The sequence below is a fragment of the Notolabrus celidotus genome, chromosome 1 (assembly GCF_009762535.1).
Source record: "Notolabrus celidotus isolate fNotCel1 chromosome 1, fNotCel1.pri, whole genome shotgun sequence".
Classification (NCBI taxonomy): Eukaryota; Metazoa; Chordata; class Actinopteri; order Labriformes; family Labridae; genus Notolabrus; species Notolabrus celidotus.
Genome location: NC_048272.1, coordinates 9,210,915 through 9,234,736, shown reverse-complemented (window position 1 = coordinate 9,234,736; position 23,822 = coordinate 9,210,915). Strand labels below are relative to the sequence as shown.

The following is a 23,822-nucleotide window of genomic DNA, read 5'->3' as shown; positions in this document are numbered from 1 at the left end:
ATTTACAAGCTGTATCATTTTAGCTTTGCTTTTAACTTCAGCATAGACTTAATCTGGGGTCACTAAAATAATGTTAATTCGCTAAACTCTGTCTTTACATACGGCCACTGATGGTTTGTGGTTTAGCCAAGAAGGAAATCTCCTCTAGGACTGCAGGGGTTAAAAAGAAATGCTGTGTTGAAGCCTGCATGATTAACTTTTACTTGATAAAAGAAGCTGCAGAAAACAATCCCAGTTTCACCAATGAACCAAAATGACACAACCAAAACAAGAGCATAATTGTGTAATGCAGTGCTGTAATCGCCATGATATATAGCCAGTATTGGTAATGATTTCATTTATCTCCATGTAAATAGTGCAATGATTTGCATTTTTTCTAAACTTTGTGCATATTTGTCTTCACACAATGAGTCAGGAGGTTTATTAATCTGAAAATAGTCATTCTAAAAAGTAACTCAAGTTTGAAAATAAATGCAAGAGAGGACTTTAATAACCATTCAGACTGCATTCAGGGAGGCTGTGGTATGAAAAGGCTTCTGCCAGGTGTTTAAGGTGTGGTTTTTTAAAAATGTTTTTAGATTTAGGTCAGAGCTTTATCGCAATTGGGGACCACTTTTGAATTTTAAGCCAGTAGACCAAGAAGAGGTCAAATTACCACATTTGAACCCAAAAAGCTAAAGCGGTTTGCATGTAGGTTAAAGTCTACTATTGTAGGTCTGTATGCGTTGAGATTCAGGTTCAGTCTGCGACAGTAGTGGTTTTTAACAAGGAAATGAAATGCAAAGCTTGGAGCTGATGGATTTTTGTGCAAATAAAGCTTATTTATAGTTTGAGTAAGAGCCAGCTCTGCTGTTGTGTTGTTATCTGACTGGTCGATGGAGAGAGTGAAGGGAAACACCGCATGAGGACAAACAGACGGTTACTGTCACACACTCCAGTGGCGTCCTGAAAGGTGGGCTGTCAAGCTTCTCCCAGTATCTACTGATGAAGGCCAACTGTCTGTCTGAAAACACTGCAAGAAGAAACCACCTTATTACCATGCAAGTGTGACTGACTGACTGTGTGGCAGCTCATATGTTAGCCTGCTGCATACAAAAAAGTGTTTATACTAGGCAACATACATGAATCAGTACACTCAGGGATCTAATGAAGCTCTCCCATAGGTTTACAACAAAAATTATAGTAATGTGAGAAGACCTTCGATCTATTTTGTACCGTAGAGAGGAATACTGCTGACTGGAGTACACTTGTCTGAATACATCACATGTACTCCTTTCATCCCCTGAAGAGCTTATTAGTACTCCCATGTTTCTGCTCTCTCCTGTGTTTGGGGTGTTTTATTCAAAGAAGGTTAAGCAGACAGTTGTGCGTGGATCAGGTACTGTCAGTAGTCTGTGGCAAACCAGAATGTGTTTGCATTGCAAATAATAATAATAATAATTCATAGAATTTATGTAGCGCTTTTCTTAGTACTCAAAGTCACTTTACATAAGATGAAAACTAAAGAAAGAAATTAAAACACATAAATAAAAACAAACAAAACAGGGACAGAGGTGGGGCGGGGGGAGAGGTCATGTGTGGTATGCTTTTTGGAACAGGTAGGTCTTGAGGTGGTTTTTTAAAAAGAGAGGAGAGAGTCAGAGTTACGGATGTGTGGAGGGAGAGAGTTCCAGAGAGTGGGGGCAGCGATGGTAAAGGCTCTGTCCCCCAAGGTGCGGTGCTTGGACTTGGTGATAGGGTGATAGGGGACAAATGCATTGCCAAGTAGTCTCATCTGTTTGTCTCAGTCCATTAAATTATGTCTACCAATGCTTCACATAGTTTAGTTGAGGCTGCATAGCAATGGAAAGATGATTAGTAAATCAATACAACTCTTAAATGGAAGTAAAAAGTAAAAAAGGAACAAATTAGCCCAAAACCAGGCTAGCAACTTTTATTCACATACCATAGGCCAGTGTTTTTCAACCTTTTTTGAGCCAAGGCACAATTCATACATAAAAAAAAATCCTGAGACACACCACCAACGAAAAGGTTTTCAAAATGACACATTTAGTCTCTCAATATATTAATCTATTTATCTGAGAGAGGGACTTGGGCTACTTCTTTACCTGTGTCAGGGCGAAGCATCTTATTTACAATAGCTTTTGCAGGTATTAATGTCTGCCACAATTTGTGGCTTTTTTCGATTTGGCTATGAGTTCAGCTACTAAGTAGCTAGCTTTGAGAGCTCTTGCAGTCACTGCTGTCATTTTTCTCATAAAGTTGCCTTTTAGACCACCCATATTATGCTCTTCATCCTGGTTACAATTTTGTCCAGGGCCCAGTTTGGAGTTTTCATTTTTCCTTTTTGAATATTTATCCATCGCTGTTGTACGCCTACTTCTTGTCACACACACCTCTCGCGTGTATCATTAATTCTATTGTCTTAAATGAACAAGGTCATAAGTGTACTTTATTGCCAACCAATGGGCGATTGTGCAGGTCAGTATATGGACAAGTATTTAATTACTCCACCAATCACTTCACTGCAGGGACAGACACACTACATGGCAAATTATTTGCAGTATATGAATAATATTTTTTTGGACTAATTAAGTGAAATTTGATAATGTCCCACGGCACACCTGACGATCTGTCACGGCACACTAGTGTGCCACGGCACAGTGGTTGAAAACCACTGCCATAGGCGACTGCATTGAGCACAATAGTAGGTCTAATAACACTGATAACAAGCTAATGTTAGCATGGTTGCAAATTATCTTAGTTGAGAAATTATGATAACAAACAAATGCATCTATATACCAAATCGAATGAGAATTTAACCAACAGTTTGATCGTCCACAGTGATGGATCAAACTGACATAGTGGCATTGTCACCCTGAAGCAATGCTGCTTACATGACTAAAAATAGATTCTTGAGTAAAATGTTCATGGCATGCAGGCAAGGAAAACCTGGGGCTGTTTTGCAAATACAGACAGGATTCAACACCTGGAATTAGAAATACAACAGAGAGGATGGATAGCTCTTGGATTGGAATGAGTGAGCATAAATAGAAATTGTTTTTCTGAGTCTTTTGATAGCACTTGCTGTGAGTATGGACGTTCCAATTATATCCATAGGGATGCCATTGTTTGGGAAGCCTGCGGGCATACAATGATGCCCATGGGAGGAGGCTGGCGAGTCATACTGAAGCTCATGGGAATTCACTAATCACCACTGAGTCTCATAAGGTATCCTGCAGAATGACATGTTTTTGCCAGCTCTCTGTCATACTTAGCTCTGTTATGGCATGTGGGGAAATCATTTATTTGGTTTTATGACTTTGACACAATAATGTCAGCAGGCTTGTGTCCAACATGGATGCCTCGCTGAGTTTTCAAACAGTATGGTCCACGTTACACACAGAACCAAAAACTATCATCTCCACAAGGAAATCAATGTGTTCGTCTTGGTCAGGTGGGTGCCATAACACATCGGCATCATGTGTCTGGTGACTTTGAAAGACTTGGCAGCATAGCTTTAACTTTTTGTAAAAGAGAACAGAAAAGCACAATAATGAAATTCTCACCTCTGTTGCTGTTGCTAGCTGGCCCTATCTTTGAAAGGATTTGTGACAATAGCTGCAGGTGATGTAGATCCCTGACAGAGTGAACAGTTTGAAATAGAGGAAGATTGAATTGTTGCTGTTTTTAATGCCAGTCTTTCTGCTCCACAGAGCTGAAGCACTCTGAACAGCAGCTCTGCCCTTTAAAGCCCCTGGAACCCAAATCAACCAAAGCCTTCTAGCTCAGGGGCGCTGCCAGGTGTTTAAGGCCCCATGAAAAAACAGGAAATTGGGCCCCATCAACTCACCTCTTAAAATGTTCTAATAGTTATAAGGGTCCCCTATCAGCTGTCAGTCATGGACCCTTATAGACCCAAACCAATAACTGGAGAAGTCACACAGCAGCTATTTGGCTGGATGTTGAGTGTTGTCAATGGCTCTCCTTTTTTTTTTTTGCTGCTGGAGTTTAGTCTGACCTAATCTGTTTCAGCAGCTGGTGTTAAGCATTAGGGTAAGTCTAGCCCTACACAGCATTAATTACAGCACCATCATAAGCATTGCAGAGCTTTAATAACTAATTGGGGCATCTCAGCTGTTGTGTACACCAACCACAAACTGTGATATTGTAACAAAGATGTTGTAACTCAATATCCAGTGACAAGTTGAATACATACATTTTTGACTGCAGTATTCCTCCCTCCTCTGATTCTGACTCAGGCCTGTTGTTTGAAGCTGCTATATGCTGATCGTCACATACACCATTATTGTGGGAGTGAGTTGTCAGTCAAAATAAGATTGGCTATGGAAATGCAATGAGCTATTTTGAACTAGGTTTTCTTATAGCCATGAATGTTTTTATTACTCAGGTCTTCATAGATGCCAAAGGAGAATCTCACCTCGAAGTCAACCTAAGTTTTTCAGGGCTATAATTGTTCCCTGGCCTACAGATCATGTGAATATCTGCTGTTTAAAAACAATAAGAATCAAAATGTAAAGTTTTAATATTTTTCTTTGACTTTTTTTCAGGTGGCCAACCTTCTGCGATTGTTCCAGATCCCTCAGATCAGCTATGCCTCCACCAGCTCAAAGCTCAGTGACAAGAGTCGCTATGACTACTTTGCCCGCACTGTGCCTCCTGACTTCTACCAGGCCAAAGCTATGGCAGAGATCCTGCGATTCTTCAACTGGACCTATGTGTCAACTGTAGCATCAGAGGGCGACTACGGTGAGACTGGCATTGATGCCTTCCAGCAGGAGGCCCGTACTCGCCAAATCTGCATTGCCACTTCAGCCAAGGTAAGCCGCTCCATGAACCGCCAGGGTTATGACAACGTGATCCGCTCTCTGCAGCAGAAGTCCAACGCCAGAGTGGTCATCTTGTTCACCGGAAGTGAAGACGCCCGTGAGCTGCTGGTGGCCGCTACTCGTATGAACGTCACCTTCACCTGGGTGGCCAGTGACGGCTGGGGAGCACAGGAGAGTGTGGTGAGAGGGAGCGAGGCTGCAGCTGACCGGGCTTTCACCATCGAGCTAGCTTCCTACCCAATCAGAGAGTTTGAAGACTACTTCACCAAACTGAACCCATACACCAACATGAGGAACCCCTGGTTCAAAGAGTTCTGGGAGCACCGGTTTGGTTGTAGCCTGCAGGAACCAGGCTGCAGTGAGCACAGCCTACGAGATGGAACTTTTGAGCAGGAGTCGAAGATCATGTTTGTGGTGAATGCCGTCTATGCCATGGCCTATGCTTTACACAACATGAGGCAAGCTGTGTGCTCCAACACATCAAAGGTGTGTGAAGCCATGAAACCAGGTAATGGCAGAAGATTCTACAAGGAGTTCATCTTGAAGACCAAGTTTGAAGGTAAACACAAAAGAAAGCCAACACTGAAGAAGTATTTTACGCTAAAGAGAATTACTTTTTCATGTACCTTTTCTGCGAAATTAATATTTAAATTGAATAAGGGTTTGCAAATCAAGTATCAAGCTGGATTAAGAGTTCAAATGATTTCCTTTGCAGCACTGAACAGGGCTTTGAGAATATTAAATTAGCAAAAATTATTTATTGATTTGCTTCAAAGGATTAATGGAAGCAGAGTCTATTTAGAACATTCTATTCTAAATATACTGGATATTGGTTAAATGTATAAATACTTGTATAAGGCTGAGCGTAAATGACAGGATTCCAGTGTGAGGAGTACAAACAGCCATTTAGTAAATCCATATTAGGACAGTCATTTTTAACGTTGTTTTTTAAGGCATAGACAAGTAGTACTTGTATGCTTCTATGAGTTCTATGAGTGTTACTTTAGTAAACAATTTTGTACCCATGTTTTCTATCAGCTCCATTCAGACCTTTGGACACGGAAAACATTGTCCGCTTCGACTCTTTTGGTGACAGCATCAGCCGGTACAACATCTTTCATTACCACCAAGAAGACGGGAAGTTCATCTACAGGAAAGTCGGCTACTGGGAGCAGACCCTGACCCTGAACACCTCTCTGGTACCCTGGCGAGGTCATGTACCCCCCACCTCCCAGTGCAGTGACCCCTGCAGGAAGAATGAGATCAAGAGTATGCAGCCTGGAGATGTTTGCTGCTGGATCTGTATCCCTTGTCAGCCCTACCAGTACCTGCAGGATGAGTTCACCTGCGCTGACTGCAACTTTGGTCAGTGGCCTTTGGCAAACTTGACAGGATGTTACGATCTGCCTGAAGAATACATCCGCTGGGAGGATGCTTGGGCCATTGGACCTGTCACCATCTCCTGCCTTGGTATCCTCTGCACTCTGTCAGTCATTGGCCTGTTCTTCAAGAACAATGAGACACCTGTTGTCAAAGCAAGTGGACGTGAACTTTCCTACATCCTCTTGTTGGGAGTGCTAATGTGCTACCTCATGACCTTCATCTACATTGCCAAACCCTCCACTGCTGTTTGCACTCTACGACGACTAGGCTTGGGCACCTCATTTGCAGTGTGCTACTCGGCTCTCCTAACCAAGACCAACCGAATAGCTCGTATCTTCAGTGGAGTGAAGGATGGAGCCCAGCGGCCACGTTTCATCAGCCCAGCTTCCCAGGTAGCAATCTGCGGCGCTCTGATCTCTTGCCAGCTGCTGGTTGCTATTATCTGGCTGCTGGTAGAGGTGCCAGGTGTTCGGAAGGAGGTGAGCCCGGAGAGGAGGGATGTGGTCACCCTGAAGTGCAACAGCAAGGACTCCAGCATGCTCATGTCTCTCACCTACAACTGCATCCTAATTGTCCTCTGCACTGTCTACGCCTTCAAGACGAGAAAGTGCCCAGAAAATTTCAACGAGGCCAAGTTCATCGGGTTCACTATGTACACCACCTGCATCATCTGGCTCGCTTTCCAGCCAATCTTCTATGTCACTGCTAGCGACTACAGGGTAACTACCAAGAAAATCTTATTATATTAAGTCAACTTTATATCGATAACTAATGTTCTTAGAACCTTTTCAGGCCAACTGTTGTGGAGTAATGTAAACAGAGTCTATAAATGACTTTCCCTAGTGTATTCTGCATTCTTGAAGAAGAAGAAGAAGAAGAAGAAGAAGAAGGTGTCACTTTAAGATTCTATTTGATCACTGGTAACCAAACCCACAAAAGAGTGAGCTTTCTTTTCATGTGGGTTGAAGGATCTTTCAAGGCGAGAACAAAGACAACAGACAGATCAGTTTGGAATATACAGATGCAAATAATTAATGACAGCCAAACTGATTCATCAAATCACAGCAACTCTAAATGCTTAATGACATGTTTGAGGTGAATAAGATGAGCTCTTTAGATTTATTAGAGGTTTCATTGTAAAATACTAATGTGGAATAATCTATATAGGTCCTTCATAATGATGTGCAACTGGTATTAAAGCCTGTGGTAAAAATGATTGGACTTAACCCCCCTGATAGTCAGATGAAATATGACATCTCCTCTACAGAGTTGTCACAAGGGGATAGGAAGTTTAGCAGCCTTTAGCCTTTACACTTATTTAGCATTTACCCTGCATCACACAAGATGATGAATAAATGGATTGGATCTGCATAGATTATCACGCAGGCCAAAAATTAGAATATAAAACCTTAATTTTCCCTTGTGTAAATAGCTGCAAGGATAAATGTAGTATTTCTCAGTGTAGTTTAAGACAGCTTAGACAAACAAGAGGCATAAAGCTGACAGATTATGTAAGTTATGAGTACCTTTCCTTTATGAAGAATAGAGTAATGCCACCTTGTTTGGTCGGGCTGTTCAACAAGGTCTTTGTTGTGGGGGGAGGTCCAGGATTACACAAGCTTTGTATCATCATGAAGTACCTCAGGCTTTTCATGTCTGTAGTGATCACTCTTTCTGGCACCCAAAGGATGGATCTGAAAACCTTCAACTTTCCTGATCCTCGGAGGAAAAAAAGTAGCTGAACATTGTTGAATATAAGGCTTCATGCTGGAGTGGCAGCACTTGCACTAATTGAAAGAATGAGAGGTCTGGCGCTGCAACAGAGACCTTGATGCTTTGGTTCCGTGTGACACCAATAATAATGGCTGTGGGTTCAGTCGCCACATTTCAAATTAGAAGTTGGACAGCAGAGAAATATTCTAATGAGAGGCTGGCCTTGTTGCCCAGTGAATAATGATGAACTCAAGACTCCACAGTTGGATACATAAATTCTGATCTTTCAAACAGTGTTAGGTGTAATTTGTTTCAGATCTCTTTTTCAGTATGTTTGACTTTATTCTTATTTGATAAAGTCGACGCTATCACTTGGGAATCTGCCTGCTTTTGCACCTTAAACTGATTATTTTATAAGCATGTTTGTTCTTTGTATTGAGACAAAATTTTAAAAACACAAGAAATTATGTAAAGCTGACTATGCAAATTAAAACCCAAAAAGGGTGAGCAGGACCCTGATGAAAAGCTGGGCTCACATCTGTACCCAGTAACTGTCTTTATTCCTAACTCAAAACCAGCGTGTGATGGAAAATAGTACTTTGCCACAATGTTTACCAATTTAGAATGCTAACAGAAGGGTTTTTGCCACAGTGTTAACAGGCAGAAGAGAAAAGTGGCACACTTCTTTCTGTGGCTTGATTTGGTATGACTTGTGTAATCAGGTTAACTTGTCCCTGGCTTCACGTATACTGTAGAGCAGGGGTTCCCAAACTTTTCAGCCCGCGACCCTTAAAATATAGGTGGCAAAGACTCGCAACCCCCACTGTCCCTCAAAAAGATTTAATGTGGCTTCATTTAGCTGGTCTGCAGAAAATTAGCCTACCTATATGAGCATGTGGCTGTATTTCCTGTGCTGTTATGAACTACTAACCTACTGCTACTGATGCTTTTGATAATTCACTGTTCACTAACCCTAAACTTAGAAGTCATCTGGCAACATAGAAAGGCAGAAAACTCATTACAATTTCTATTTTCAAGGTTTTATTTCAAGTTTAGCTAGTGTTTCTGTAGATATTTTTTACTATAATGGGTAAAATGTACTATTTTTAGATAACTTAAAAGAAAAAAACATTCTGGAAGACTTCTCCCGACCCCCAATTTGTGTCTCGCGACCCCCCAGGGGGTCCTGACCCACACTTTGAGAACCCCTGCTGTAGAGAATAAATAACCATTATTATGGGGTTTTAAACTAATGATAATCAAGAGTTTAACATAAATAGGTTATTAGTAAGAAAACTGGGCAATGAATAGGCTTAATTGTCTAAAAGATATTAATAATATATTATTGCAAAGTTAAAAAGTATGAACTGGTTTCCTTGTGGTCCATTTTGAAAAGGGAATCCAGCATTGTTTACAAAGTATGGCAGGATAACACATTGTTGCTTCATAAAGAACAGATTGGCTGCTAGAGAGACATCTTTATAACTGAAAGAGATCAGTAGCTGCAGACAAAAGACAAGTGAAGCAATATTACCCGCTTTCATTACAGTGATTTCACCACGCATTTCTTTAGGCTAGAGCCAGAATGTGTGAGGACCTCTCATATTTCTGAAGCCTTGTTGTTGTGCAGTATGTTTAGAAAGGGAGGGATTTCACTTCATGCTGTGGTTCTGCAAATAGAAGTTTTTGGACTGCAGGGGTGACCAGTGGGGTGGGAAGAGGTGGTACTCAGGAAGATGACCCCAGCAGTCAGCTCACATTAGCAGCTGAAATATGACTAACAGAGCCCAGGCTTTGCTGGAGAGCCAGCTGTGCTTCTTCCACTTTCTTCTTCTTACACTTCTTCTTCTCACCCTCCTCCTCGTGCACATACAGATACAGCATTAGAATTGCTAACATGCATAATTGAAAACTTCACACACACATAAATTATTCAAAGTGGAAATTGAAATACGGGAATAGTCTAATAAAGCCCCAGGGCTTTAGGTGATTTTTTTGTTTTTGTTTGTGAGGGACTGCAGGATGCAATTTAAGAGCAATTTACAGAAAGTTGATTTGTTTTAAAGTGGCTGAATACAATTACAACACTAAATCTGATATTTTTTCATATCAGTTCATTGTTTTTAATGATTTAACATTTAATAAATGCATGACCAATGTTCTTCATGTTAAAGCAAGAAACCTATCAATTTTGCAGTTCAGAGAGATCCAATCAGCAAGGAGAGATCAACTTCATGACACTGATTATTCATTATCTATAATACAGGAAAATAGAGCATCATAATTGAGTGTATCGGAGACTGCAGGGGAAAAAAAAGGGCACGAAGAGTATCTTTGACCCCATGTCCAACCAAGGGAGGTGAGAGAGGGAGGAGAAAAGGTGTTGTGTGGGTTGAAAGACAATGATATGATAAAAAGAAAGAGATTTTTGAAGGGATTTTTTGAAAATGGCTGGATAAAGGATTTGGAAAAATCTAATATGAAGGCAAAAGTGAATTCCTCTTAAAGATTTGGGTCCAATTCCGGTATTGAATTAATAAAAATATGAGTGAACTTTTTGGATCAAAGGATGCACTAAAGTAACAGGTGTAAGTGTGTGTGTATGTGTAGTCCACATCCAGTGTGTGTTTGAGGAGCACAGTGGCTAGGTGGTCTTTGAACAAACTTCATTAGGCCTTTTGAAGACAAAAGGAAATATATCAATGCAGGCAGCCCTCTTGTTCATCAGCCACCCACTCTCTCTGTCCCTCACAGGTGCAGACCACCACCATGTGCATCTCAGTCAGTCTGAGTGGCTCTGTGGTTCTCGGCTGCCTCTTCGCCCCCAAGATTCACATCATTCTGTTCCAGCCCCAGAAAAATGTGGCCTCGCTCAGAGTCACAGCCAATCGCTTCAGTGCCACAGTGTCTGCTTCTGCTTCTGCCCCCAGCTCCAGCTACTCCAAAGGTACAAAGATCCAGTGCATCCCACTTCTGTTTGGTGTTACTCATTCTTAAGGCTGTGAATAAATTGGTATGCTGGAAACTCTGTTCCAAATCTTAATTTACATTACAGAGAGTACACTTTTTGCACCCTACGCTGCTTGAGTGCATTTATGATAAAAGTGCAATCGAAAAAACGACCTGAGGTATTTGGAATACTTGCAGTATTTTGAACTTTGTAAAAGACCTGACAGTGTTTCCACATGCTGAATTTGTTGAAGAAGTTTTTACATATAATTATATGGATCATGGCTATAAAGTAGAAACCTGGAAATGAAAAAATAATGAATATGATTTCACTTCTTTTCCTCTGGTTTTACAACAGAGAGGCTAGGCAATTAAAATCCAGTCATTAAGTCTATTTTAATGGTGACAAGTCTTATCTTAAGCTTCTTAATGAACTGACAACTAATTCATGGAACAAGCTTCAAAAATAACACAAAAACATATAAACTTTACATTGTGCAAGTCAGTTTAATTCTTCTTGTTAGAGAGACAGAAAGCCCCCCCAAAAGAAAACATTTAATCCAAACAAGTGAGCATTTAGAGGATTAACAATCTTTTTATTGCAATCACATCGCAGGGATTAAAGACTTTCTAGCCATCAGAAATGAATGTGTGATAGTAGACTCGAGGTAGAGGTGGAGAGTCACTGCAAGTTTATCCAACTGGATAATTTTTACTGATGCATTAATGTGTGAAAATAGTTTTACTTTTTCATCTTTTTGAGTTAATTGTTACCGTCTCATGCACTGGTTTGTATGGAAATGCATTACAAGTAATCACATTCTATGAGCTGGGGTATTTTTGTAAGAATATAGTCCTTACCGGCAAAGTAAATGTGGAATACAACAAAAGGTATAAAACAATATGAAACAGAATAGTTCAAAATAGGAACAAGTACCTTGTATAAGGGATAATGTTTTGTGAGCAGGTGGTTAAGCGAATTAGTTTGCATAATACTCATTAACTTTACAACATCCTGCCCATTACCTGGCTTTCGAGTAAAGACATTAACAAGTTGACTTTAATATTTGATGTCAGTGGCGGACAAAGTATACAGCTTCATTACTTAAGTCAAAGTATAGATACTCCAGGTCAAATATTACTCCAATACAAGTGAAAGTTGCTCTGTCAAATTATAAATTGAGTTAAAGTACTGAAGTATTGCTTTAAAAAATACTTAAGTATTCAAAGTACTTCTTAAAAAAATCTTAAAACTTTGTATTTTCAAAATACATAAGTGCAGTGAAGAATAAATAGGAGGACATTCTGTTACATGATATTTATTTAGAAATCATTACTTGAAATCTCTAAAAACTATACCATGGAATAAAAACAGCAACTTAGTTACTCCAAGCACAGACAACTTAGTTTGAAATGTTCATCTGGAATGAAACAAATGTTACGTAACTCAACACTCTTTCTCAGGTTGGACAGTGAATGTTTGTATGTTTGAGCAGAGTGGGAAACAGGGAGAACAATTCAAACGATACGTATCATTCTTCATTTCAAAAACCTCTACCACGGGCTGAAGATATGGCCATGGGTGCTCCGGTGGAGAATTATAGCCATCATTATCACCTCTAAATTAACTGCCTGATCTGAGTGAAATTTGCTCTGTGTTTGCTCCATGTTCAACCTAGGGATCAGATTTCAGAAAAGATAAGGGAATTCATGAGCTGACTTCAAAGCTAAAGTAGTGAGTTAGCCTAGTGAGACTAGAGCACTGATAGAAATGTAATGGAGTAAAAGTAATAAGTTTCCCCAAAAAATAATATTCAAATAAAGTACAGATACTCAAAAAATTTACTTAAGTACAGTACTCAAGTAAATTTACTTTGTTACTGTCCACCACTGATTGATGTTAAGATTATTTTCAGTCCCCCATATAACACAGTCTTTAACACTGCCAAGGTTCTTATCAGCCTCCTTGCTGTACAAGTTTACACTAAACTGAGCAGTTCAATCCACGGTCAAGTTAAAACGTTTGCCTGCTTGTTTGTTAAAGTTCATATTCAACATTTCCTTTGATGGTAACATTCGACAAGGGCTTCTGCAGATATATTTGTTTTGACATTTCTGTCCTCATTAAGCTTTCCTTCTTCTCAGAGCTCTGCAGTTGACACACCTCTAAAAATAAACGAGGCAAATGTCACAACTTTAACACTGTTGCTATTTTCACTACCACTAATGGTTACTTTGTAGCAATCGAAAGCTTAGAGATGTCAGTTCTGCTCTTGCCTGGATTGCAGGATAAGATCTCGCTCAACTTTTCCCCATCAGTTATGGATCAGTAGCTCTTCAGGCTGCTCTAATATTTTTGCATAAGTGTCATTATTTCCCAGCTCTCAAGACAAGCCTGAGATGGAAAGAAATGTTATTGCCGCAATGTATATCAGTTCAGAATGCCAAAATAAACTAAAATGTTTGCCACAGTGTCAACAAGCAGTGGTGAAATGTGTCGGACTCCTTTCCATGGATTGATTTGGTATTATGTGTGTCAACAAGCTATCTATCTATCTATCTATCTATCTATCTATCTACCTATCTACCTATCTACCTATCTATCTATCTATCTATCTATCTATCTATCTATCTCCGGCTTACTTTGTGCTGTGATTTTGTCCAATAAGAATCAAGAATTTAACACAAATGGGAAATTAAACACAATAAAAATGTCTTAGTTACTAGTTGTCACTTATCTCCCTGCAAGAAGAGCTCCTAAAGATAAATAGCGATATATTTTTGAAACAGCAAAAGAAAAGAGCACAGATCTGTACCATCCGTGTCCATAAACCTTTAGGTTTTATTATCTCTGCTTTACAGTTGAATTTTCCAACAGTGGAAAATTTCCTGTCTGGCTAACTTTGCTGTGTTTACTCTCCAAGGATCAGCCTCCAACTACGTGCCAGCAGTTTGTAACGGCCGCGAGGTGGTGGACTCGACAACATCCTCTTTGTGAACAAGGTTTTCTCTGGAAGCACAAGAGACCATTCCCACCATCAGTCATCCCTCCATGAAACAGGCCTGTGTGTGCTGGAGTCCCCATGCCATCCAACATGCTGCAGAGAGATAACTCTGTCAGTGTAGACTGACTGACAGCAGCCAGGCTAACTCTAACTGTGAAAGCTAAATGATGTTCCCACAGCGAGCAGTATGTATCAATTGTAAAGCCTTTTTTTGTATAGACTTAATATGCTGTGATCTCCTTGGTTTACAGATAGATGTGATTAAATGCACCGTGCCTTGTCCTAAAGAGTCTTGTTGTCAAATGGGTGCTTGTGAAGCAATAGTGTTAAACAAACAAACAGCTGTTCTTATCTCGTCCTTCCAGTGCTGTGATTATATCCAAATGTTGTAGACAATGACATAAAAAAATGCTGTGAAATAAATTTAGCCCTTATGTTAAATAAAAAATGTGACTAATTATAGTGAATGTGATGAAAAGTAGACAACTAGACAATATAAGGGACATGTGTTTAATGGTATAACAACGTGTGCTTTTCTGTAATTATGTAAATAAAATGTTTTTTAATATTAAAAGATTAAAGACCCATGTGTTTGGGTTCACACCCGCTGTTCACTCTATTCCAACCAAGGGCAGCTTTTTAGGCTAAAACCATTAGCATTTCTGCACAAAATTTGCCTTTTTATAGGCATGTCCAATTTTTTTTGTTGAATTAAAGGGTTAGTTTGAAATTTATTTATTTTGAAATGGAATTGCATGAGACACTTGCCAATAGTTAGTGTATTAGCGACCAAGGGTCCTGGTCAGTCTTGGTTAAAAATGTTGATACAGCTGGCCCTGTCTATAGTGATTGATGGCCTAGCTTCAATTCTGGTTGTCTGGACGCTTTCTTAACAAAGGGCTGAGCTGACTGCCATCCCCTGTGGTTAATACACTATGACATGTACCTCATACAACCCCATTCAAATATGCTGAACTCTGCCTTGAACTATTATGGATTGCTTACTCTAATGTTTTGGAGGAAACACAGTGAGATGATTATCTCAAATGTTGCAGCATGGATTTTACTTCTGTTCAGATACCTGGATTTATATTTGGTGCTCATATCTCATACAACCTAACCTTGTCCCTCTTTATAAATTGATTTTGTGTAATTGTACATGTACGGTGCCTGTAAGGTGTTCACCCGAGTCTCACTTTTTGATGGAAGTTGATGAAAACTTAGAGTTCCGCACTTTTGAGAGATTTGAGGACATAATTAAATGGGACACTCAATATATTAAACAGTAATGGTGATATGGTGGAAATTTTATTTTTCCCACTTAAATAGTAAGCAGAGATAAAAGAACACAATTATGATAGTCAAATAGACAGATCTGGTAGAGCCACAGAGGACACCTCCTGTAAAACTAAGGTAAGTGCCAAGAGACTTATACCTTATACCTCTGAGAAATCATTGACATCAGATAAAAGCAACTGTTCTCTGGAGCTGTGCTGACCAATTACTCTGTTATATGTGATTAAAGGACACCAAAACACTAAGGCTGCTGTACATTTCATGTATTGATGTGTTAATATTTTAGTCCACTTGCTATTCCCTGCAGATGACTTCAGTCCCTTTGACTGCTCGTCACACTGAACACCAATGATAATGTTCCTTTGTTAGAGATGTTGCTAAGATCCCGCACGTGCTTTCAGAATACAGATAAATAATCCTTGGGGTTGAAACAACCTCTGATAATTTAAAAAAAATAACTTACAAGGGCTCTGCTGTGGATTCCTTTGCTTTGCAGTCAGCTTCAAGTGGACACTTGAGGAACTTCGTTTTGCACATTTCAGGAGTATTACTAATGAATCCTCTTTTAAATGTAACTAAAAGATAACAGAAGCATGACGCTACTGCAAATTATCATCTTACTTCCAGAGAGGAACTTTCAGAATAATTCTCAAAAGACAATGAGCTACATAATTAGAAGCAAAACGTTTGGATCTTCTGATCTAGGGTCTTTGTCAGCTCAGACACCATGTACCAACTCCTTCAGCAGCCCAATTATGTGCAAATCCACACAAAGTCCAACATGCACATGCTGTAGATTCCACTCCTGAAGTTTTAAAGCTATTTCAAAAACTGAATCTGAAATAAAAAATATATAAAAAACACAGACTAGACTTTCTTGTGAAATCATTTATGAACAAATTGCTTTAATATTTGTTCCATTTGAAAATATCTGCAGATTCTTTTCATATAAAGGAAGATAAACAAAAAAAAGATACACTTTAAATTATAAAAATAAAAGACATTAAGCAGTCCACTATTCATCCACCTTGGCTTCCTCTGGAATAGGTGGTTTCCTTTTCAGTGGAATAACATAGATCCCATTTTTGGCATCTTTTATTCTCCACCATCGGCCCAACCTGGAGAAAAACAAACATGAGATCAGAGGTACAGATAAAAACAGTCTGCATCATGTCGATAGAACTCAAAACAAAACCAGAGAGAAGAGATGAAAGCTTGTTCATAATCATGCTCCTTTTCTGTCATCAGATAGTTGCACTATTACACTGATCCATCAAAAAAAAGCAGCTCTAACGTTCATATCTGACCACAGTCTGTGGTTAACAGCGTCATCAGCACATCATTTATCCATTAAAACCAGCCATGTTGTATTCAGAAGGGATCATAAAACTGAGAACTCTGCTTGGCTATAAGAAGTGGTATTGAACTGTGAAGCTCCTGAGCCTCCATGGTCTGCTCTGATGAAGCTGGTTGCTGCAGAAGTTCCTGAAAATGGCTGGAGGCGTGATAAACTTCAGGTTATGATCAAACTGTCAGATGTGATTGTTATCAGAGAGCTTTTATCAACCTCAGGGATTAGAGGAAACCTCATATCATATAAAACCTGATTTCAACCACAGCTGGAAACCCATTTCTGATCAAACTATGAAAGGTGTGTCCCAACGTGGTTACAAAGTCAGGTACGAAAATGTCCAAAGGGTAACTGACTGGGTTACCCACATCATGAAATAACCATAGTTCATGTAGCATATTGTTTATCTACCAATGGGGTAAAAAAAGATACGTTTTGCACCAAAACAGAAAAACAACAGCAAGCACCCATGAAGAAGAGAAGATAGTTTTTCCTCATCCAGTCTGTAGCTGAGGCTGGTCTTCTTTGGTTCTCTCTATTAGAGAGCAAAATCTGTCTCTAAAGAATTTACTTCATTTTTTTTTTACAATTCCGTTTATTATTCTAACTCCAGTGACAGAAACATTTGATATGACCATATATATTTAAAAAATAGACTCCTGTTGTACTTTTAAGTCGGATTCTTCCAGTTTTCTGGCCTGTATTTTGTAAAGGACATGGGCCATTTTAAATAAAGCATCCAGAACATGAGCTACATATTCCCTCTATGCCACTTGGAATAAATCCATTAAGGCACTTTTCTTATTCTAACTAATACAAACATAATTCTCTTCAAATGTATTTCACAAAATAAAAAAAAAACATCCTCAGGCTTTAACAATTTACAACTACAATCTGAAGTACCTCTCACTTCTTGTGACAGAACTCAGAAGAAGTGATAACACTGCCATCTAGTGGACAATTATCCACTGACCATGTACCTGCATTGACATCTGGTACTTTATAGGGTTGCCTCCAGGCAGCTTCTATGGAAACGTGATCATTAGTTCAGTTACCTGTGCTCCTGTCCGACTCCTGCCACCAAGAACTGCCCGCTGCTGGAAAACTTGAGACTGTTGATGAAGCCAGGCTGGGAGAGGAGGAGGAGAAAGAGAGAAGAAATGAGACTGATTTATTGTAGAGGTAAAAAAAAAGGTGTGTAATTAGCTGGAAAACGTGTTGTATGTTAATGTGACCTTTTAAAAGAGAAAGAGAGATAGGGAGTTAAAGTTATCACCAGTGGTACGCTGAATAGAGGCTCCAGCCTCCGGTACTTCTCTCCACACTTCCACAGCTGCACCACAGAGTTGTGTGAACCTGAGCAGAGGGAACAAACTTTGTATAAATGAACTGTTGTAACAAAACTACGAAAACTTGGGAGTGTAGCTAAAAATAACTGCAGTGACAGCTCTGGATACGAGTGTGTGGGACACTTAATCAGGAGTTTATCAATAAAACTTGGTTTCATTTAGTTAAAGCTAGGATGGTAGTCACAGAAAACTAGCATGAATTTGAATGTAGCATTTCATTTCATTTCCCATTTGACCGTGACTGATTCAAAACCGGTCCTCAGCACATCGTTTGGGTTTTGCACTATATCAACTGATGTCTCGCTCAGCGGTAAGAAAATACCAAAACATTACCATCATAAAAGTTAAAAACAGAAACAAACATGAAATGGACGTGCAGAAGGCGGGCAGAATGGGATTTGATTGGATTCATAAATTGGACCCTACAGGCACATTATGTATTGATTGCCATCAGGACATAAAGATCATTTTAACTAGTATAACAAAAAGCGTAACTAAATCTGACTACCAACCCCAGCTTTAACCATGAAAATCTTCAACCAAGTCTGTCCTGTCGATCATATGTAGTGTGTGTGCGTGTGTGTGTTATTTGAAAGCTGGTAAGGAGGACTCTCACAGCCGGAAGCACCTGAGGCGACGGTATCTGAGTTCTGAAGCGCTGCCACCGAAGCGACCCAGTGAGGCTGCTCCAATCCCACGTCACCATGGTTACCATGAGCCTGTTTCACTGTGCTGAGAGGCTTCTTCTTGTTGACGCTCCAGAGAGACACGGAGCTGAAGCGGTTCAGATTGTTTAGGAGAGGGGGAAAGAAGTTTTCATGAAGAGAATCTGTGAGTTAGGGCTAAACTGGGATGTGACTTAAGGGGATGTGAATGTCTTACCCATCATCAGCTCCTGTTATCATGTGCTCTTCATTTATTAGCTGAATGCAATCTATGGAACCCCTGTAGTGAGACACAGCAGTGATTAAGCCATACATGAGGGTTAGTTATTAGTCTGGTATCCTGTCAGTCTCATTACTGCACAGGTTTAGGCTCGCCTGAAATTTGCCATGTTTGAATTCACTACTGTAGCTGTCCGATGTTTACATGTTCCTAATACAGTCTTCAAAAGCTTACTAAACACTGAGCTTTCATGATGTTCAAATATACACCTCAGATTTGATTTAGTTTGGCTCTTCACATTGTTTTTGTCTTGTTGTGGCCAACGTCAGAAGAACCTGCCACAGCCCTGAGAACATCTGCATGTGTGAAAAGTGAAAAAAACAAAGACTTCACACTTCCAGCTGTCACAGTGCTGCAAACACGGAGGCCACTGAAGTCAGAGCTAACTGTTTTATTTTTAATTTGATGTGCTGTGGAAGTGAGCAAATTTTGTTGGCAGAGCATAACAAGGAAAAGGAGAAAGAGAGCCAAACTTTTAATGATGGCCTTTTGTGCAGCAGAAGCCGATACTTCTGTACAGAAGTGTGTGTGTGTGTGTGTGTGTGTGTGTGTGTGTGTGTGTGTGTGTGTGTGTGTGTGTGTGTGTGTGTGTGTGTGTGTGTGTGTGTGTGTGTGTGTGTGTGTGTGTGTGTGTGTGTGTGTGTGTGTGTGTGTGTGTGTGTGTGGTCAGAGCTAAAAGTGGATGGTTTATGATGTGAGAGGCTTCAAGAGCCGGATCATTTCTACAATTTCTGATTTCACGGACACTTAAACAATATCTGTCAGTTCCTCTCCAAGAAATTCTTGAGGCACTTGGTTCAGACGATCGACCTCCATGAGGCTGTGCAGGGAGATTACAACCTGTCAACCAGAGTGTCATGTTGACAATGGCAAAAAAGTTACATGAATTGTGGTGACGGTGAAGACAAACGGTTAGCAAAATCTCTGAGCATCAACCTTGGTGTGTTAGACTTATAAAAGTGTTGTTTCATATGACTTTTGAAGTCTTATGAAACAAATAAAACAAAAAGAAAACACTTTCATAACATCATATTTACTGAGTATTAAATCAATTATCTTAATTTCAATTTAATTGTAATAATCTTTAAAAACTAGCACTCTCATACTTGATCATTTTAACTGTGATTTTATCTGTTAGTTGGCCCTGTTGTATTTCATGTGGATTTGACAACACATCTGGACCAAATGGTGCATACAGCATCACAGAAATAACAGATGAGATTCAGATAAGACACTCACTCATGGCCATGAAACACCAGCTGAGATTCCTCAGCTATCTTCCACACCCTCACTGAGCGGTCCCTCCCTCCTGCTGTCACACAGCGCTCACGGCTCAGGCTGTCCAGTCCTGTAATTGCGTCCTGATGCCCAAATCTTCAGAGAGTAACAATCACAATTTAGATCAAACAATTAAAGACAAACTCAAGTGTGTGACAGTTAGATTAATTATTTTCTGATCAGTCACCTACAGAGTTTCCACATAGGCATTCTCATCCACATTCCACACTTTAATGGAGCGATCATGGGAGGCACTGTAGAGATCATGAGTTCCTTTCCTAAATGAAAGACCCTGAGGAAGAAATGGGATGAGATATGATCAATAGGAGGACCTCAAAAATATAGATTAACACTACACAACTGTGACATCACAGGTTTTCTAATGCAAGTGAGAGAAAAAGAGGAAGTACGAACCGACACTGGGCCTTTGTGTCCTGTGAATTTATAAAGATGTTTACATGTTTCTGCCTCCCAGATCATGATCAGTTTGTTCATGTCTCCAGTGGCCTAAACAAGCGTTGCGAAAGGGAGACAGGCATCAATAACCATTTCTTTACACCTGTTTCCTAAAACTGTCAGATGCATGCTACGCTGAAATAAAACTGCTAACCAAGTATTTTCCATCCGATGATATAGCCATACACAGGATGTGTGCTGTATGTCCAACATGCCGGTCTTCTGTGCCTTTCCTTCCACCGTGTATTGTATGGAGTTTCTTCCCACTCTCAACATCCCCTGGAGATTGATAAAAAAAATACTCAACTTAGACTGATAAATCAGACCATAAGCCTCAGCAACAAGACTGGTTAGTGTTCATTTTAAGACAAGTTTTTTAAGTACTAGATCGGAAGCTTTTCTTGCATACTAACATTTGATGATAGAGCAGTCTTTAGCAGCAGAAAAGATGTACTTGTCATCAGAGGAGATGACCAGACAGGTGATTGGGAGTTTGTGTCCTCTTAACAGTCTGATCTCTGAAGCATCAGGGGGCATGAGCTGAAAGAATGGAAATTCAACCAATGTCAGTCTGATTTTTAGCTTTTTGTCTTAAACACTGGACAAGGAGATGAGATTAAAAATATAAAAAAAAACACTGCTTACTTCTTTAGCAATAAGTCGCTGAAGCAGTCCTTTTTGTTCAAGCTGAAAATCACAGACACAGCAAGATCAATATCATAGGCCAGAGTGGCGTTTGACCTTACACATTAATGCTTTATTCTATTCTTACAAACAAGGATAACTGTGTGGTTACTTCCCCAAATTTCAGAAATTCTGACCTATCAAAATTTGAATTTTAAAATCTACACTCTCACACAATATATACCAGCAATCTGTTGAATTGCCCACATTGAACACTCTATAAACCATGGGACCTGCCAAAGTATGAAAGAAGTGTAGTGCTGCTATTGATTAAGAGATGTTCTTTATAATCTGCATTACATTTTCAAAGCAGAGCTCAGCACTACGTTTGAAAGTTACTGTTTTTTGTTTAATAAGACTTATGGCACAAAATAATTGCAATAGTTTCAAAAACCAATGGTTATAGATAGAGTTGCAAAGTGGTGGAACATTTCTGGTAAATTTCGGGAAAGTTTCGGGTAAATTTCCATGGGAAGTTAAGCTGGGGAATTTTGGGAATGTTCCAAATTGTCATCTTTCCATGGGAATTAATGGGAATGTATAGGAATTAACTGAGAATTGAGGGTAATTTAATGGAAAGGTATAATATAGAAGCATAAATATTTGTTTTGTTATAAGCAGACATCCATCCAAAATAATACAATTAAAACAGATTTCAATTCTTTCATTGAAGAACAAAAACATGAATGTTGAGTTAAATTTTACTCATCCCCCCAACCCAACCCATTCACAAATTAACAAAAATGCAATCCCAACAAAGTCCCATTCAAAATGTTAAATGAAAAGAGCCTCTTTCCCCCCATCAAAGTCCCATTTAACATGAAAATAAAAAATCATCTTCCCTCAAGCTTCTCAAGCCTAGCCTCTGCATTTTTGCTAAACCCTTTCAGGCAATGGGCTCTTCCCAAGTACCATATTAAGAGCCAACCTTCAATTTAGTAAAGTCCTGGTTTATTCCTGTTTATTCCCATGAAAAGTTTGCAACTTTGAAAATTGCCAGAATTTTGCAACCCTAGTTATATCACAGTCAACAGGAAGAGCATTAGAGAGTGCTATCCTCCAAAACTTCAAGTATCAGTGAGAGCAGTTTTATTTAATGCAGTAGGAGTGTGAAGTCTCAAGAATGCCACCAACAGAGATGCTATTCACAGTCAAGCTTTAAGATAAACGTATAAAGCACCATTTTGCATTAAAGGGGGCATGGGACAGGATCAATGCTCAGATAACTATTTTTTTAACAGAGGATTCATTTTGTTTAATAATACGATTGTTTTAGCGCTGGTGTGCAGAAGAAAGGTGACTGATAGAGGCACAGAAAACACCCTTACCACTTCTTCTTGAAGTCTTCCAGCAATTAGATCAGTCTCAAAGGAGTCATCCTCTGCTTTCTTCTCCTCTGATGATCAGATCATAATATAAGCAAATACGGTCAAGCTATTCAATGTAAGATCTTTACAGTCAATGTAACAAGGCTTACCTTCTTCCTTTAGCTGATCGAGGTAAAGTTTGGCTAATCTAAGCTTCTTCTCCTGTGGCGTTTCATCAAACTCGTGTTCTTCTTTGGATTGCCTTTTCCTGAGAGCTGCAGGACTGCGTGTGTAAAAAATATAAAACCATTAAAACGATTGTCTCTTATTCTCCTCTATCCCAATCGGTTAAGGCATGATGGCTGTCTAACAAGGGTCAGGTTCTGCTCGGGGTTTCTGCCTGTTAAGAAGAAGTTTTTCCTCGTCACTGTAACTAGCTAAATATTGTGATGTGCAATACTCATGATGGATTAAGGTGGGGTAAGACTGAGTCTTACCCTGTCTTGAAGTTGGGTCTCTGTTCATAATTTGACATAGAGTGGTCTAGACCTGCTATGTTTGTAAGAGCGTCTGGAGATAACGTTTGTTGTGATGTGGCGCTATACAAATAAAGATTGATTGCTTGATAAAGGTTATGTGTATAAATGCTGTTTATTAGCTGCAAATGAGCATATATAAACCAACCTCTCTGGCTCAGAGTCACTGGATATCTCGTCATTATATTTCGATGGTTTCTTCGCTGGAACTTTGCTGTTTTTACCCAAATCCACATCGCCCTGTCATAAGACAAAAGAAAGAGAGAGTTTGTATTGACATATATTAACAGCATTAACAGCTTTAAATCGAATAAGTCACATGGGTAAAAATGTTACAGTACCTCAGTTCAGTTGCTAACAGGCTAGCTTACGTACCTTGCGTTTTGGCCCCGCTGTATTTTTCCCCTTTTTCATTATTTTAGGGTTTCCTTTTTTCTTTATAAAGAAAGACGAAGACATGGTGAAACTTCAAAAGCGGCGTTTCGGCTCAATCAACAACAGTTTATGGAGTTAACACCACAACTTTACTTCACAGCAAGTCAACATTGGACCCACATGGGTAAACTGCAACCAAACGAGGCATTTGAAGACACGTTTTGCGGCGCCGACGCTGATTGGCTGATATTTACACGTGCTCCTCTTTGTCCCGCCTTTCCCCACAACGCTGAATCCTCATTGGTTGAACAGCGAAATTGTGTGAGCAGGAAACTGTACTGGGGC

General features: G+C 39.6%; 2 protein-coding genes across 3 annotated transcripts in view; one reads left to right on the top strand and one right to left on the bottom strand.

The window, feature by feature from the left end:
- grm2b (glutamate receptor, metabotropic 2b) overlaps positions 1-15,438 on the top strand; it is a 39,677-nt gene extending 24,239 nt beyond the window's left edge. The window contains exons 3-6 of the mRNA XM_034683000.1: positions 4,572-5,409; positions 5,889-6,952; positions 10,701-10,893; positions 13,820-15,438. Of these exons, the coding sequence (XP_034538891.1) occupies positions 4,572-5,409; positions 5,889-6,952; positions 10,701-10,893; positions 13,820-13,893 (2,169 nt within the window). The 3' untranslated portion in view covers positions 13,894-15,438. The remainder of the gene's footprint in view (positions 1-4,571; positions 5,410-5,888; positions 6,953-10,700; positions 10,894-13,819) is intronic.
- Positions 15,439-16,081: 643 nt separating this feature from the next.
- Positions 16,082-23,713, bottom strand: rrp9 (ribosomal RNA processing 9, U3 small nucleolar RNA binding protein). Of its 2 annotated transcripts, none has more exons than XM_034683010.1 (15): positions 23,478-23,713; positions 23,251-23,342; positions 22,737-22,849; positions 22,588-22,655; positions 21,221-21,262; positions 20,989-21,115; positions 20,730-20,854; positions 20,534-20,626; positions 20,311-20,411; positions 20,081-20,215; positions 18,779-18,841; positions 18,513-18,670; positions 17,824-17,903; positions 17,603-17,676; positions 16,082-16,314 (listed from the first exon to the last, which is right to left on the bottom strand). In XM_034683010.1, exons 1-15 carry the CDS (start codon positions 23,559-23,561, stop codon positions 16,212-16,214), a joined length of 1,458 nt encoding a protein of 485 aa, XP_034538901.1. In that variant the 5' UTR covers positions 23,562-23,713; the 3' UTR covers positions 16,082-16,211. The 2 variants fall into 2 exon arrangements, with proteins under 2 accessions (XP_034538901.1, XP_034538909.1); XM_034683018.1 differs by having other exon boundaries at positions 18,525-18,670; positions 23,478-23,705.
- Between the last annotated feature and the right edge of the window lie 109 nt (positions 23,714-23,822).

Bases quoted from the DNA above. Each gene is read 5' to 3' on its own strand.
- rrp9 (XM_034683010.1), bottom strand. From the start codon at position 23,561: ATGTCTTCGTCTTTCTTTATAAAGAAAAAAGGAAACCCTAAAATAATG. The intron at 23,343-23,477 runs GTACGTAAGCTA...GTCTTATGACAG, and splicing joins CAGCGGGGCCAAAACGCAAG to GGCGATGTGGATTTGGGTAA. The intron at 20,412-20,533 runs GTTCGTACTTCC...TTTCTTCCTCAG, and splicing joins GACACAAAGGCCCAGTGTCG to GGTCTTTCATTTAGGAAAGG.